This window comes from Globicephala melas, chromosome 13 (genome assembly GCF_963455315.2).
Source record: "Globicephala melas chromosome 13, mGloMel1.2, whole genome shotgun sequence".
NCBI lineage: Eukaryota > Metazoa > Chordata > Mammalia > Artiodactyla > Delphinidae > Globicephala > Globicephala melas.
The window spans coordinates 54,768,354-54,783,826 of NC_083326.1; the positions used below are offsets into that span (position 1 = coordinate 54,768,354).

At 34.9% G+C, this 15,473-nt stretch overlaps 1 protein-coding gene across 1 annotated transcript in view; it reads left to right on the forward strand.

The window, feature by feature from the left end:
- SMCHD1 (structural maintenance of chromosomes flexible hinge domain containing 1) overlaps positions 1-15,473 on the forward strand; it is a 128,751-nt gene that overhangs the window by 53,725 nt on the left and 59,553 nt on the right. Inside the window, exons 20-25 of the mRNA XM_030836690.2 lie at positions 1,522-1,666; positions 7,094-7,190; positions 8,558-8,630; positions 10,617-10,756; positions 11,392-11,526; positions 13,498-13,725. Of these exons, the coding sequence (XP_030692550.1) occupies positions 1,522-1,666; positions 7,094-7,190; positions 8,558-8,630; positions 10,617-10,756; positions 11,392-11,526; positions 13,498-13,725 (818 nt within the window). The remainder of the gene's footprint in view (positions 1-1,521; positions 1,667-7,093; positions 7,191-8,557; positions 8,631-10,616; positions 10,757-11,391; positions 11,527-13,497; positions 13,726-15,473) is intronic.

Sequence of the window (15,473 nt, forward strand, 5' to 3'; positions counted from 1 at the left end):
AGTGCCTGTGATTACCTTGCCTTCTCTAATCAGACAACCACCTTGGGGAGTGTTCCTTTTTGTACATACAGATCATGTTCTTTAAATACACCTGTGAAACATTCTACAGTACGGACATGCTGTAGTTCAGCAGTTTTCTTTGATGAACATTTCAGGTGTTTCCAAGTTTTTGGCTGTTACAAATCACATTCCTATACGGAAAAAAATTATGATGCTTTGTGTACAAGTGCTTGAATATCTCTAGAGTGGATACCAAGAAGTAGAATTGCCAACTGCAATGTGTGTGCTTTAACATTTTATACATATTTACTGTCAGGTTGCCCTCCCAAAAGGTTTTGTACCCTCATCAACAGACTGAGGGTTCTTGTTTCCCTATGCTCATTCCTGGCTAACCTATATTATAATATTTAGCCTAGTTGGTGGTTAAATTATTTAATTATTAGGTTGTGTACCTCTTCTAGCCTTTATTGGACATTGTCATCTGTGAAAGTCTGTTCCTTTACTATGCCTATTTCATTTTATTTTTAATTTTTTTAAATTTATTTTATTTACTTTTGGCTGTGCTGGGTCTTTGCTGCTGCTGCGCACGGGCTTTCTCTAGTTGCACGGAGCGAGGGCTACTCTTGATTATGGTGCGCAGGCTTCTCACTGCAGTTGCTTCTCTTGTTGTGGAGCACGGGCTCTAGGCGTGCCGGCTTCAGTAGTTGTGGCACTTGGACTCAGCAGTCATGGCTCACAGGCTCTAGAGTGCAGGCTCAGTAATTGTGGTGCATGGGCTTAGTTGCTCTGTGGCATGTGGGATCTTCCCAGACCAGGGATCAATCCCGTGTCCCCTGCATTGGCAGGCGGATTCTTAACCAGTGTGCCACCAGGGAAGTGCCTACTATGCCTATTTTAATAGTGTAAAGCTGTAGTTCTCAAATTTAAGTTTTACCTGAACCACCTGCTGGGCTTACTAAAATGCAGACTGGTGGGCCTCACTCCTGGAGTTTCTGACTCAGTAGGATGATGTGAGCCCTCGAATTTGCATTTCTAATAATTTCCCAGGGGATGACTTGAAACTGTTATCTTTATAGGAAGTTTTAATGTATTGTGGATTTTAATCCTTTATTGCATACGTTGCAAGTACTTTCTCATATAGAGCTTCTCTGTTAACTTTGTATCTAATAAAATATTTTGAACTTTATCAAATACATCGTTGTATAGCTGTTGAGTATTGTGTTTTGCCTTAGTTTTTCCTATGATAAAATTATAAACATATTCCTTTATTATATTCGAAAATTTCATAGTTTGAAAACACATTTATCTCTTTCTCTAGACTTTTATACATGGTGTGAGATAAAGTTCTAGCTTTATTATTTTTACAGGTGGATTATAGATATAATTTATATAAACTTTGCACAGATTTAAAATGCCATCTTTATTGTAGTCTAATCTTCCATATATATAATGGATGTTTCTACCTACAATGAATCTTCTGACGGATGAATTTTCTTTTCATGTTTATTTTTTTTTATTAAGAGGGTAAACCAGAGAAATTTTCATTTGGTCCTTTGGATCTTCCTTTTCGTGTTGGAGTCCCATTCAATATCCCTCTGGAGTTTCAGGATGAATTTGGTCATACTAGTCAACTATCAACTGATATTCAGCCAGTTTTTGAAGCAAGGTAATCTGAGTTTTCATATTTGCTAAGTATTCACTTTTTTCTTTTTTTAGCTTAAATTATTTATGTTCGGTTAACTTCAGATTTATTATTTAAAATGCTTAGTGGATATTTTATGATATCTGGGGGATTTGTTTAGTCCCAGTCTATTCTCTGTGGCTGTAGTGTCATACATGCATTACCTCAATAAAGTTTGTTTTGACTGAATTTACTGTTACAGTTGTTTGGGTGAGACTGATATAGTTCTGTCTTAGTCCATTTCTTTTTGCAAGTATAATATGACTTCTCCTGGCAATTTTATAAACCATACCATGTTTATTTTGTTGTTTGCTTAGAAATTATGGCCATTTAAACTTAGTGGTTACCTACTGGTAGGTTTTTAACCTGCTAATAAAATTTATTTTGGTTTGCTTTTAAAACCATAGCAATAAAGTTTACACTTCCCATGGAAATTGTGTCCTTCCTTAGAATTTGCCTTTACTTAAGAGCTCTATAGAGTGACATGATTGGCTTATATTAAAAAATAGCCCTGAAAAACAATGTGTCCAGTTATATAATTGAGGATGTTCATTGTTTTCCATTACCTTTTTTTGAGGTGCCTAGGAAGAATTCTTGTTTTTCAAATTTCTGCCAAATTTGTCGTTTTTGGAGACACTGTTTTTTTTTTGGCCGCGCTGCGAGGCACGCAGGATCATACCTTAACCAGGGATTGAACCCCGTGCCCCCTGCAGCGGGAGCGCAGTTTTAACCACTAGACTGCCGGGGAAGTCCCTGGGCCCACATTTTAATGTATGCTTTTGCTATCGCCGTGTACTTTTTTCCCCTGTTGGTGTAATTGTTCACTCTTTTAATCATTTGACTACGTACTGTATTCCAGGCATTTGCCAGCTGGAGATATAGAAGTGAATAAGAGCATAGTATTTGCCTTCTAGAAGCTCACAGACTAGTTTAGTGTCCAGATTTATACCATGGTTAAGTTCCTGAAAAACAAAACAGAGTTACAAAAAGTATTGAAAATGAGTTGCAAAAAGTGATTTTGACATATTATATTCATTTGAATATTAAACCATAATGGAAGAGTTGAATACTTAAGCATCTATGTGCTTAATAAGAAACACTAAAAATAATGTCTAGTCACAAATGGAAAATATTTGTGCATTAGTTGACCCCTGTTTTCAATTAAACTTCCTTCTTATCCTTGATAGGACATTCTTACACACAAAGTCTCTATCACACGTACATACTGGTAATTAAGATTTGGGGCTTAAAAAAAAATCTTGGTGGCCTGGCTATGTGAATTTACCTTCAGTAAATTTGTTTGTTTTTTTCTCAGTGTTAACTAAATTAAACAAAAAATCATTCACACATGTAGCCTAAAGAATCAAATAGTTGGATGAGGTTTATATAAAAAAAGAGTAGTTCCTCTGCCCTCTCCACCCCACCCACAATCGACTTCTCAGAACCACTTTCAGCTTTCTTACTTGAATGTTTTGGTACCTATTGCACATATCTAAGTAACTTTTTTTTTTTTTTTTTTTTTTTGCACTGTGTGGGCCTCTCACTGTTGTGGCCTGTCCCGTTGCGGAGCACAGACTCCGGACGCGCAGGCCCAGCGGCCATGGCTCACGGGCCCAGCTGCTCCGCGGCATGTGGGATCTTCCCGGACCGGGGCACGAACCCGTATCCCCTGCATTGGCAGGCAGACTCTCAACCACTGCGCCACCAGGGAAGCCCTCTAAGTAACTTTTATATTGTTACTTCTTGATTCTTCAGTTTTAAGCATTATCTCTTGACTTATGGAAGATGAGGACACACTCTCTTGTTGCCACTCACATTACAAATAAACCTCCTTCCTATTCCCACATTCTTCATTAAAGTTGTATTCTGGCTTGATCAGTATTTAGTGCTTGCTTTATTATGATTATGTAAGTGCTAATTACTTTCTTCATTGCACAACTGTTGTTCTTTTTTTCTTTGCTAAGTAACTCTCTGCCAGTTGCCTGGTCTCTTCTCAAGCTGCTTGGTACATAGATAACCTATCAGTTTCATATTTTTTTCTCTGTTTATTTATTTTTGGCTGCATTGGGTCTTCGTCGCTACACGTGGGCTTTCTCTAGTTGCGGCGAGTGGGGGCTACTCTTCGTTGCGGTGCGTGGGCTTCTTATTGTGGTGGCTTCTCTTGTTGTGGAGTATGGGCTCTAGGCATGCAGGCTTCAGTAGTTGTGGTACGCAGGCTCAGTAGTTGTGGCTCACGGGCTTAGTTGCTCCACGACATGTGGGATCTTCGCAGACCAGGGCTCAAACCCATGTCCCCTGCAAGGGCAGGCGGATTCTTAATCACTGCACCACCAGCGAAGTCCCTCAGTTTCATACTCTTGTAGACATCTTTCTTGGAACTTTGCCATGTGCTCTGGTCTGGATCAGTTGTTCTTACGCTTGTTACATTTGTCCTTCTGTGATCTTCCTTCACTTTCATCCTGGGAGTACCCTTTGTCTTTTGTGTTGGGGAAATATAGTAAAAACAAAACCTACTGTCAAGCTAGAAAACTTCTTCACAAAGGTAGAAGAGAAAGAAGACAATTTTGTTATTGAATAATCAGTAAACCAGAATGTGATTATTCTCATCACAATCTGATAGAGATTGCAAGGAAGGAAATCTTACTCTGTTACATGGGTAAGTAAATAAAATCTATCACATTCATGTTTTCAAGAAAAATTGCTAAGTATCTTTATGACTGGGAGTAGAGTTTGCAATTTGGAGTCAATTGATCAGAAGTTAGGCCCAGGAAACTGGGAGATAGGGGTTTACCTTTATTGATGATTAAATTTCGTAGAGTTCGCTCTCAGGTCCTTGAGGAAACATTCCTGAATTTGTGAGATTGTTAAGTAGCTTATTTTATTTAGCATTTAACCTTCCCTGGGTCTTCAATTTTGAAAGAATCCCTTGTCCCTTACCTTCTGCTGGAGTACATTATTCACTAGTTTCCTAAGAAAGGATTTACATGTAAGATAAAATTATTGCTCTGAAAATGTCTGTATTCTACTTGATTGATTTAATTGAAAGTTGAACACTACTTTCCATCGAAATTATAAAAACATTGCTCCATTTTTGCCTTTTAGCTTCTCCTGTTGCTGATAAATTTAAACTTGTTCTGATTAACTTTCCTTTTTATGTTTCCTATGTATTCTGTCTGGAAGCTTATAGGGACCCACTTTTAATTCTCAACAGGGCAAAATTTTATAATGGTACATCTTTGTATAGGTCTCTTCATTATTTGAAGTACTTCATTTTCTACCTTCCATCATCACGGTTTTCTCTTTTTTTGAAGGGGGGGGATCCTTATTTATTTGATGATGTACCTTTGGGACTGGTTCTCTGATTTTCCTAATTTTTCCATTTTTCTTAATCTTTCTGTGTTTTTGTTTTACTTTTAGACAGACTTTCTCAATTTTATGTTTATATCTTTCCATTGAGTTTTTCCTTTTGCTGTATTTTTAATTTCCAAGTGTTCTTCCTGGTTCTCCGAATGTTCTTTTGTAGATTCTGTTCTTGTTTTATGAATGTAACACATTTTTTTTTTTTTTTGCTGATAAATAAATGGTAGTTTTTAAAAAAAGGTTACCTACACTGATAATGTTTATTGTCTCCAAGTTAGTTGCTTTTTATTTGTTGGATTTTGATCTGTTTCTTCATATATCTGGTTAATCTTTGGTCATCTGCTTTTATATCTGATGGAGAACTAAAATGCACATAGGAGTTTGGGAGAGGCTGTTGAGTGTGAGAGTTTGGGAGAGGCTGTTGAGTGTGAACTCCACTACAGGATGATCTGTCTGTAACATTTTGTTGGGGGAAATCCTGTTGTATCTTGAGGTCTTTTTCTTGGGCTGGGTAGTTTGCTCAAAGAACAATCTTTAGTCTCTTGCCTGGAGGGGAATAATTTGGCTGTCCAGGTTCCTAGCCTGTCCAGGTTCCTAGCCAGTCCAAGAGCAAGACTAGGGTAGGAATGGGAATGAAAAGGTCTCAGTATCCCTATGCGGTCCGTTCAGGATTACCCTTGTATTCTTTTTAGTATTTTACCCTTTCCTGCGACTTACTTTTTGTGCCCAGGTTCACAGATTCTCTGCTTAAACCTTTTCAGAGAATAATTTTCCAGTCATCTGCCAGAGGTGGAGAGGGGAGATCTGGGGATCGAAATTTTAATCAACCCCCCACCTTTTTTTTTTTTGGCCTTTCTTTTTGGCCCTGCTTCTAGGGGTACCTAATAACACCAGTTCCTTAATGGTACCTGGGAATTCTGTGGTATATATTGGTTTTGAGCTTCTTCCATTGCTGTTTCACAGTTCAGTTTTCTTGGGAAGTTACTAGGTCATTTGCCACTTGTCTATCCTTTTTTCTAGCAGATAATTTCTATTGTCCTTGTCTCTTCTTCCATACCTCCCATATCTTTGCCTTTAAAAGTAAATAAAAGGAATCCCTTTGTTCTTATATTAGTGAGGCTTTAAGAGATAGTGAAAGTAGATGTCTGTGGTTAATGTCCATCTTTCTCAGGGAGTTTATTTTACCTTACATGCCTCTTTAGAGCTTTTTTCAAACAAGCCATGTTATTTAATTTTTACAGCTTATTCAGATAATATCTAAATATTTAATTTCATTCTTCAGAAAAATTAGGTCTTTTCTCCATCATGGTATATCTTTCCTCCTTTTTTATCACCTTACCCCTTACAGAGTAAAATGTTGACACTGTAAGTATCTACAGGTGGTCAAAGGTGGTTTAGGAATCACATTACTCATAGTAGTAGATTAGAGGGTCTCAGTATACATTCTAGCAAGGTTACATTAGCACAAGGCTGCACTTAATTATTTGGACTTTATCTAAAATTGCCATTCAGTTTAATAGGTGCCAGAAAGTCTCTAAAATCCCTGTGGGTGAAGGATTTGAAAGAATCCAGGACAAAGTCTGTAGACATCTTTAAGCCTGATCGATTTGGATGTTTCATTTTCTTTGGCCTGTATACATGGTCTAGCATTTCATTGTTTCCTACCTTGTATCTTTACTCACTGCACGAATGGTATCACTTATTAATACTTGTTGGATCATTTTTCTTTGTAAAAATCTCATGGGAATTTGCTTCTGTTCATTTGTTTCTCTCTTTTAAAAAAATACAATTTTATTAGAAAAATGAATTAAAAATGAGAATGTCATATGAGAAGACAAACACATTTGCAGCAGGAATTCCCTGGCAGTCCAGTGGTTAGGACTTCGTGTTCTCACTGCTGAGGGCCCGGGTTCAGTCCCTGGTCAGGGAACTAAGATCCTGCAAGCCATGTGGCACAGCTAGAAAAAAAAAAAGAAAGAAAAGAGAAAAGAACATTTGCAGCTTATTTGTAGGTAATGGAGGGAAAGTTAAAAAATAATTTATTTTTTCCAGTGGTTTATCTTTACGTTATGAAGAAATAACCAAAGGCCCAAATTGTGTCATTCGAGGTGTTACAGCTAAGGGCCCTGTAAACTCTTGTCAAGGCAAGGTAAGCATTGTACATACATGTTATAATGCATGTTATTTCTTATATGGTAAAAATGAAATTGGAAATTTAAAAACCTATTTTTGTGACAAGATGACAGTAATGTCAGGTTCTTAGGAATTAATCAGGATCATGTCACCCGACATACCATTACCATTTACATCTCTTGAGAAGACCAGCATATTTGCTGCTGTTGTTTGTTAAACGTTTATGAATTAAATATTTTCAACTGTCTTCATTTTCATTCCAGTCTTTTTGCATTCAAAGCCGTTTACAACAGTTATCTAGTACTATGTTGCTTCTTTCTTCTCTGTAAGTTTTTTCATTTTTCAATGTTTTTCTTAGAATAGGAACAAAAATATGAGAAACTTTAGCTCACTTCTGTAAAAGTATTGGGTTTGGTATTTGTATAAGGGAAGTGTTTTGGGAGGAATAAGTTTAGAGATAGTAAAGACAAACTCCAATAAGGTAATTTTTCAGTTAAGTATATAAAGTAGCTAATAGATTAATATGACTAATGTGAACACTGTGGCTAGTAACTTAAGTATTGTGTTACTTTTTTTCCATTGTATCATTACCTTCAATATATATTTTAAAAATTTTCCCTATCAAAATAATGTTTAAAATAGAGCATGTAAGTTTAAGTACTGTATACTATACTGCATTGTATAACCTAATCAAATTAAAGAGCAAGTTCTGTACATCTTTCTGAATTAAGCTTTTTCTGGAAAAAGAACTTGAAAAGTGTGGAAAATTTGACTTTAGTAAGATAAACTTGCTAAAAAGATTTCTAGATTTTAAAAACCTTCTTATTTTGAAATAATTATGTTTTACAGAAGAGTTTCAGAGATGGTATAGAGAGTTCACATATACTCTTCACCCAGCTTCCTCTACTAACATCTTATACAACTATTATATATTTATCCAAACTAAGAAGTTAACATTGATATAATACTATTAACAAAACTCTGGGCTTTAACATTTTCCCAGTTTTTCCACAATTATTTTTCTATTCCAGGATCTAATCTAGAACACTGCATTGTTTTTAGATATGTCTAGATATTGGGTTATTTCCATTTCACTACTTTCCACATTTTTTATAGTGCCCATCCTAATTCTGATAATTATTCAGAGGTTATGCCTTTTGAATTCAAAGATAGTATTATCTATAAAGAAGGCAATATAAATCAGTTTTTTCACCTGCATCTCTTTCATACATATATATGATAATTTTAGTCAATATAAATTTGCTGAGTAGATTTCTATAATGGTATGAAAATGAAAAGCAAAAAGTAAATCAGAATTGAGGTAGTAAATTACTTAAGTATTTATTTAGGACTTAAATTTAATTAAAATAATTTTCTCAACAGAATTTTACTCTGAAGGTTATTTTTCCGGGTTTAAAAGAAGACTCAAAGGTTCAGAAAATTAGATTACTGCCAGGTAATATTACTTTAAGAAATATTCCTAATTACCTTTTAAATAATATTCTTATGATAAAATATAATGACACTTATAAAGGTGAAGTGTTTTTTGGTTTGGATATGGTACAAATCTTGAAAATACATTTGAATGACAAACATAGTGCTAACAGAAATGACCAGTTAAAAATAAAAGACAGGAAAACGTTTAGAAAGACTTGAGTGAAGTTCTAAAAATAATCTTGGGAGAAAAATGTGAATATTGAAACTATATTGGGGAACTGTTCTTAAGGATATACTAATTAGACTTACGTTAGAACTGGATCTGTCCTTTTTCTGATATAACTAAATATTTAATATTTTAAGAAGGAAAGTTTCTTATGCTTTTATGTTGTTAATTTGAATAATGATTTATCAACTCGTAAATGAAGTTGCAGTAAAGTTAGGGTAGAAAAAGCCAGCTAATTTGAGAATCAGTCTATTGTGGAGGTTCAAAGAGTATATTCTAGCATCGGCCCTTCTGCGTTTGAATCTAAGCTCTGACACTTACCAGTGAGGTACACTTGTTCTGTGCCTCGGTTTTCTCATGTGTAAAATGAGATAATACATAATTCACAGGGTTTTTGTGAGGATTAAATGAGTTAATATGGGCAGCCCTTACTTTGCATGGTTTCGGTGGTAACTCAGTGGAGGATACGCTTCCAATATGCATGAGTTCTCATTAACACAGTACTGTGCGGAGTGAGAAGTGCATATGCTGTACAACACCTAGAACAGGACTTGTTATGAAAGTTTTAGCTCTAATATTAATAATACTGAGATCATATCTTTGTCCATATATGACCTTTTTTACTGGTTTTAATGAAAAGAAACAAAATAGCTATTTCCTTTCACAAATTCGTGTAGTTTGAGCTTTCCCTGAGGCATGAATTGATTTAGAAGTAAAGATTGGCCCATTGGTAGACGTATAAGAAAAAACTGTTATGTGTTAATACTTACCTACAACGCTTTTATTTTAAGAGGTTAGCTAAAACGTATGGATTACTCAAATCTACTCAAAGGAAATTCTTATTAACCAGATAGTTCTAATATTTTTTTAGAATTTGCGAGTAAACGTGGTAAAGTAGCAAGTGGGACTGTGTAGTGATAATGGTCAAGAGGTTTCAAATTACAAAATTAGGATCTAACCTGAGTCTGCCATTTAGTAGCCATGTGACCTGGACAGAATACTTAATCTCTCTGGGTCCCAGTTTCCTCATCCATAAAATGGGGATAATAATATTACCTTCTTGATCAAGATCATTGTAAGGATTCTGAGAACAGAGTTGGCATATGGTAAAAACACTGTTCTTTGATATAACTGTTCTTTGTAAACTTGTGTTCCCATTATTTAGCATAAATTGTATTTTAAAATATCAGTGTTTATAGGGCACATCAGGTCATCTTGCTGCAGAAATATAAACCCTCTTTTATTAGTTTAGAGGAAACTTGTGGTGCAGCTTGCTTAGGATATCAAAGTGTTGTGGGCAGTCTTAACAAGTAAGTTATCTGGTTATGTCATTATATGAACTGATCCTTTGAACAAAATTACCTGAGACAGGTATGTAGTGTGCCTGAGAAATCAGTCTCATTGTGTAAAGTTAAAAGTAGTAAATAAAAAAGTAGTTTAATAAACTTTTATTTTTATTCTTGAATACTTTTTTCCAGAATCTTTTTAGTATTTCACGTTTGGGTGATTTCTAACATGAGTTATCACCATGTCTTAGCTTGTTACATAAAACTAAGTCTAGACATCAAACATTTTAATATAATTGAGACCACTCTCGTGATGTATAGAATATATGCATTTGGGGGATAGAAATGATTAAACATGGATATTTCTTTTTTCTCTCTTGGCATTATTTAAAAGATATTAAAACTTGAAATGTTAAAAGCTGTTTCTTTTGCTGTTTTAACATTTCAGTTTTAGAAACTTGAATCTCTATTTTATTATATAATTTTCTGGTAGGTCCCCCTCATCGATTGAAAGTGAAACCTGATTCTGAAATTTTAGTTATAGAAAATGGAACAGCTTTCCCATTTCAGGTAGAAGTTTTGGATGAATCAGACAATATAACAGCACAACCAAAATTGATTGTTCATTGTAAGGTAAGCTGTTATAAGATAAGAATATGTAGATTTTGAGTCCCGTGGTACTAAATGGAAATCACTAAATCACTATATCTTTTGGCTCCTTCATAGTAAGCCTTATATTATATCTAGATTGTGTAATGATTATTCCATGGAGAAATTTTTGGGCTATCTCATTGTCAATAGTTTTCAGCATCCCTAAGCCAGTAATGATGCCAGCTGTGCCAAGTATTGGACCACAGATTCCTCCCCTCTCCTTCCTTAGTCCATCCTCCTCATTTCAGGTGAAGTATTTAATTTATGAGTAGGATGGTGGAAATATCCTTTAGGATTGGGGATGGATGGATAAATGAATATGAGTAAAAGAGCACAAAAAGGAAAGGAAAACCCAAATAGGTGGTGTTAAAAAAGAAAGAATAATCGTTTAGGAAGTTGGTTTTTCTTCCAAAATCAACAAATTTTACCTAGAATTATAGAAACTTACTCTTTTCATTCAGAAATTGTCTAGTATATTAGTGAATTATATTTATAGTTTTCTAATTTATAGCCGGAAATAGTAGCTGTACTAAATTGTTTGAAAATTTAAATAACAGTTATTGAATAATAAGTTACATTTGATTGAGGTCTTAAATTATTTTGTACGCTTCCAATAGTTTTCAGGTGCTCCAAACCTTCCACTCTATGTTGTGGATTGCAGTAGTTCTGGAACCAGTATTTTGTCAGGACCAGCAATTCAAGTTCAGAATATCAAAAAAGACCAGACGCTTAAAGCAAAAATTGAAATACCTGTAAGTTGTTACTGTTATTCATTGGTATTATATTGAGTCTTCATACAAATATTCTTTAACAGCTTTATAATATTTTATGTAAAGTTGTTTGACTTTTTAAAATGAGATATTTGTGATTCTTCTGGCCAGAGGGAAGAAAAGGCAAAAATGAAATGGTATAGTAAATAACATTTTGTATCAAATATTAGTAATTTTCTTGATCAAACCTTTTATAATATCTATAGCTATTATTGATTACATGTTCCTAAAATTTTTTTTTCCTATATTAAAATGTGACAATTATCAGTTTTATTTTATTCTCTTATTTCTTAACAGTTTACACTTGTTTGTTAGAAAGTTTGGTAAATGTCCCTATGGAACCACCACTGAAGGAAGGATATATGAACATTTAATATGTGTGTATAATTAACAAAGTAAATACATGGTTTTTCAGTAGTGTTTTCCTATAAAGAGATTGCTGTGTTAATGTGCCAGTAGGATACTGGTTATTGGATATACATCATGGCTGAAGGTGAAGCCAGCCTAGAGAAGGACAGGCAGTTGATATAAGCATTTGGTTTCCTAAGACTGCTAAATGGGATAACAAATACTTATACAAGTAAAATACCTAAATGTGATTTCTTCATAATTGATATGGTTAGTAGATGATAAATTACTTGATCAGTTGATTAACCAATGTTTTTCCTACTAAGTATATATCAGCTAACATATCTTGAGCCTCAAAAGGGTAAAAGCTTTTATTTTTTTACATTAGAATGAAATGATTTGACTTTATTCTAATTCTTTTCTTTTGAAGCTGGTTATATTTGATAATCTTCAAATATTTGTTATGCATTTCCTTTTTTCAATAATGTGGGCAACATATTTTTGAGCATACCATATCTTGCAAAAGATGAGGAGATTCAGGAAAAAGACTTGGAGTTAGGGAGAAATCTGGGCTTGAGAGCAAGAGAGCATTTACATATAATTATGTAAATACTACAGAGCAGCAACAGGCAGAACACCAAGAGTCCTGGTCAGTTAAGACAAAGACCAAGGTATATCTTGTAACCTGCAGTTAGAACATATTATCCAAAAGCAGTGACTCTTAAGTTTGAGCCAGGCAAATAAGATGTGCTTATAATAGGGGATGGATTATTTGCCTGATACTCTGTGAGGTAGGAATTTTGAATATGTCATTGTTCATGTGAATGGGCTTCAGTAAAATGACTGCAACTGGATGAGGAAGGAGACATGAGTGAAATAGGATTGTAGAGGTATTTTAAGCTTAGACTTATGTGAATTTTTTGTATCCTGTGGAATGCACTACACCTACATTCTGAAATAATTATGTAGTGTTTTAATTTTGTGTGCCTAAAATCAATTTATGTAGCACACAAGCTCATCGTTACTGATCTTTGGAACACTGATATGCCCATAACAAATTATAAATACGCCAGCTCAACCTTTAGGGGCATCTAGAGTCCTCATCTAGCTACAAGCAACTCTGTCCACTCACCCCAATGTAAAATGAATTGAAAAAGCTCTAGAAGCTCATTAAATGACATTTTATTGCAATATTTATCTTTAATTTATAGAAAATTCTTAATTTATTACACCTTTATTTTTATTAATAAATGCTGGTCACCAAATCTGTGTCATGATTAAAATTTCACAGGTTTGCAACACTTTTAAGTAAGTTTACAAATAAAGGGGAAGGAAGTTCTTTTAAGTCCAGATATGCTAGTTTTTGGTTTTAAGAATGTGGCCCCTGTCATTATTTATAACTTCATGGTATAAAATATGGAATTATTAATACTGTAGTATCCTCTTAATGAGAAAATCTATGAATGTTAACAGTATATAAGATGATCTCCCATAATATTGGAAATAAATTCTTAAGCAATATGGAAGATTCACCATTAAAGCCAAAAACTGTGTTTTCATTACAGATGTCATTCAGTATATATTTGTGTTTTCCTCTCTTCCTAGAGTTGTAAAGATGTGGCACCTGTGGAGAAGACTATTAAGTTGCTTCCCAGTAGCCATGTTGCAAGATTACAGATATTCAGTGTAGAAGGACAAAAGGCAATCCAGATCAAACATCAGGATGAGGTTAATTGGATAGCAGGAGATACTATGCATAACCTTATTTTTCAAATGTATGATGAAGGAGAAAGGGAAATCCATATAACATCAGCTTTAGCAGAGAAAATTAAAGTAAGTATCTCAAACAGATTGTTTATTTGCAAGAATTCTGTTCATTTTCTTGCTTGGAAGACTCTGTACAAGTTTTATAGGCTATCCTCTAAGAAGAAGCTTATCAAAGAAAAATAGTACTGTTATATAAAATCCCGGGCTAAATAAGATACTTTTTCATGCACTAGATTGAAATGTTGAATGATTCATGTGTGACAAATTCATGCTTAGAAAAATGATTTTGACACCTAAACAAAATTCCAGTCCTGATGAACTGTATTTCTATACTCAGAATCAAGATCACCACTTGACCAAAGCAGTGTTTGTCTGTTTTGTAAATTTTATTTATTTATGGCCGTGTTGGGTCTTCGCTGCTGCACACAGGCTTTCTCTGGTTGCGGTGAGCAGGGACTCTTTGTTGCGGTGCACGGGCTTCTCATTGTGGTGGCTTGTCTTTGTTGCAGAGCACAGGCTTCAGTAGTCATGGCTTGCAGGCTCTAGAGCGCAGGCTCAGTAGTTGTGGTGCACGGGGTTAGTTGCTCTGTGTCATGTGGCATCTTCCTGTACCAGGGATCGAACCTGTGTCACCTGCATTGGCAGGTAGATTCTTAACTACTGTGCCACCAGGGAAGTCCCCAACCAAAGCAGTGTTTTTGTAGCTATTCTGAAGGCACTAAATAAAAAGTCTGTTAAAGGAAAATGGTAAAACAGTATTGTTAACTACAGACTCCTGATTTGGCCATTTGAAATTGGTATAGCAATCTCTGAAAGTGTGATCCTTAGACAATGCTTTTGTCAGTTCTCAGTAGCTTCAGATGGTCCTCATAGACCTGCCATCTAAATGTATCATTTGTTCCTTGATAGGGTAAATCTATATGTTGAAACTTTAACAGCTCACTTAACAGAGAACCAAATCAAAATGGTTAGAGTTTTTTTTTTAATTAATTTATTTTATTTATTTATTTATTTATTTATTTTTGGCCATGCCGTGTGTCTCGTGGGATCTTAGTTCCTCGACCAGGGATCGAACCTAGGCCCTCGGCAGTGAAAGTGTGGAGTCCTAACCACTGGACCACCAGGGAATTCCACTCTTTTGCACTGCTGTATTCTGTAGCCATCCTGAGTCTCCAAATATAGGATCTGATATTTTAAAAGAATTGTTTACCAGGATTCAGCTGACATTATTTTTTAAATCTTACTTGGAATAACCCTTGCTCCAGCCAGTTTATTTTCCTCTCCATAATGAGGGAAGGGAGGATTTCGAGATAAATAATCCTTATCCTGCTTGGAAGGGAGGCAAGCCATTTTTATCTCTGTCAGCAGATTTGAAGGCAAGTAGTTTAAAAGTGGTACCAGCAACCTAGCTTCTGAACTGATTCCTTGCTTTCTCATAATGTTTCCACAGTTTACTTTCATGTTAAGGGTAAGGAGAAACATTGACTTCAGAGCCTTTTTCTGTATATAACCTTCTTTTTGCCATTCTCTAAGCTCATGGCCAGCTTTTGACACATTTTGCCTCAATTCTAGTAGTTATATATTTCTTGGGTTCCAAACATTTTAAAACATGCACCTTTATTGATAATAAAGGATATTAAATACTTTTATTAAATGTATATGCTTAAAGTGGTTTTGTAGTCTTTAGCGAATTCTCCAGTATTGAGGAAAGTCAACCCAAACTGACGTAGGAATTCATTGAAAAGAGAGCACAACTAGGGTGAGAGAAGAAAGCCTTTTTGTGTAACTCCTGCTTGCTGCTTCCATTATTTAAA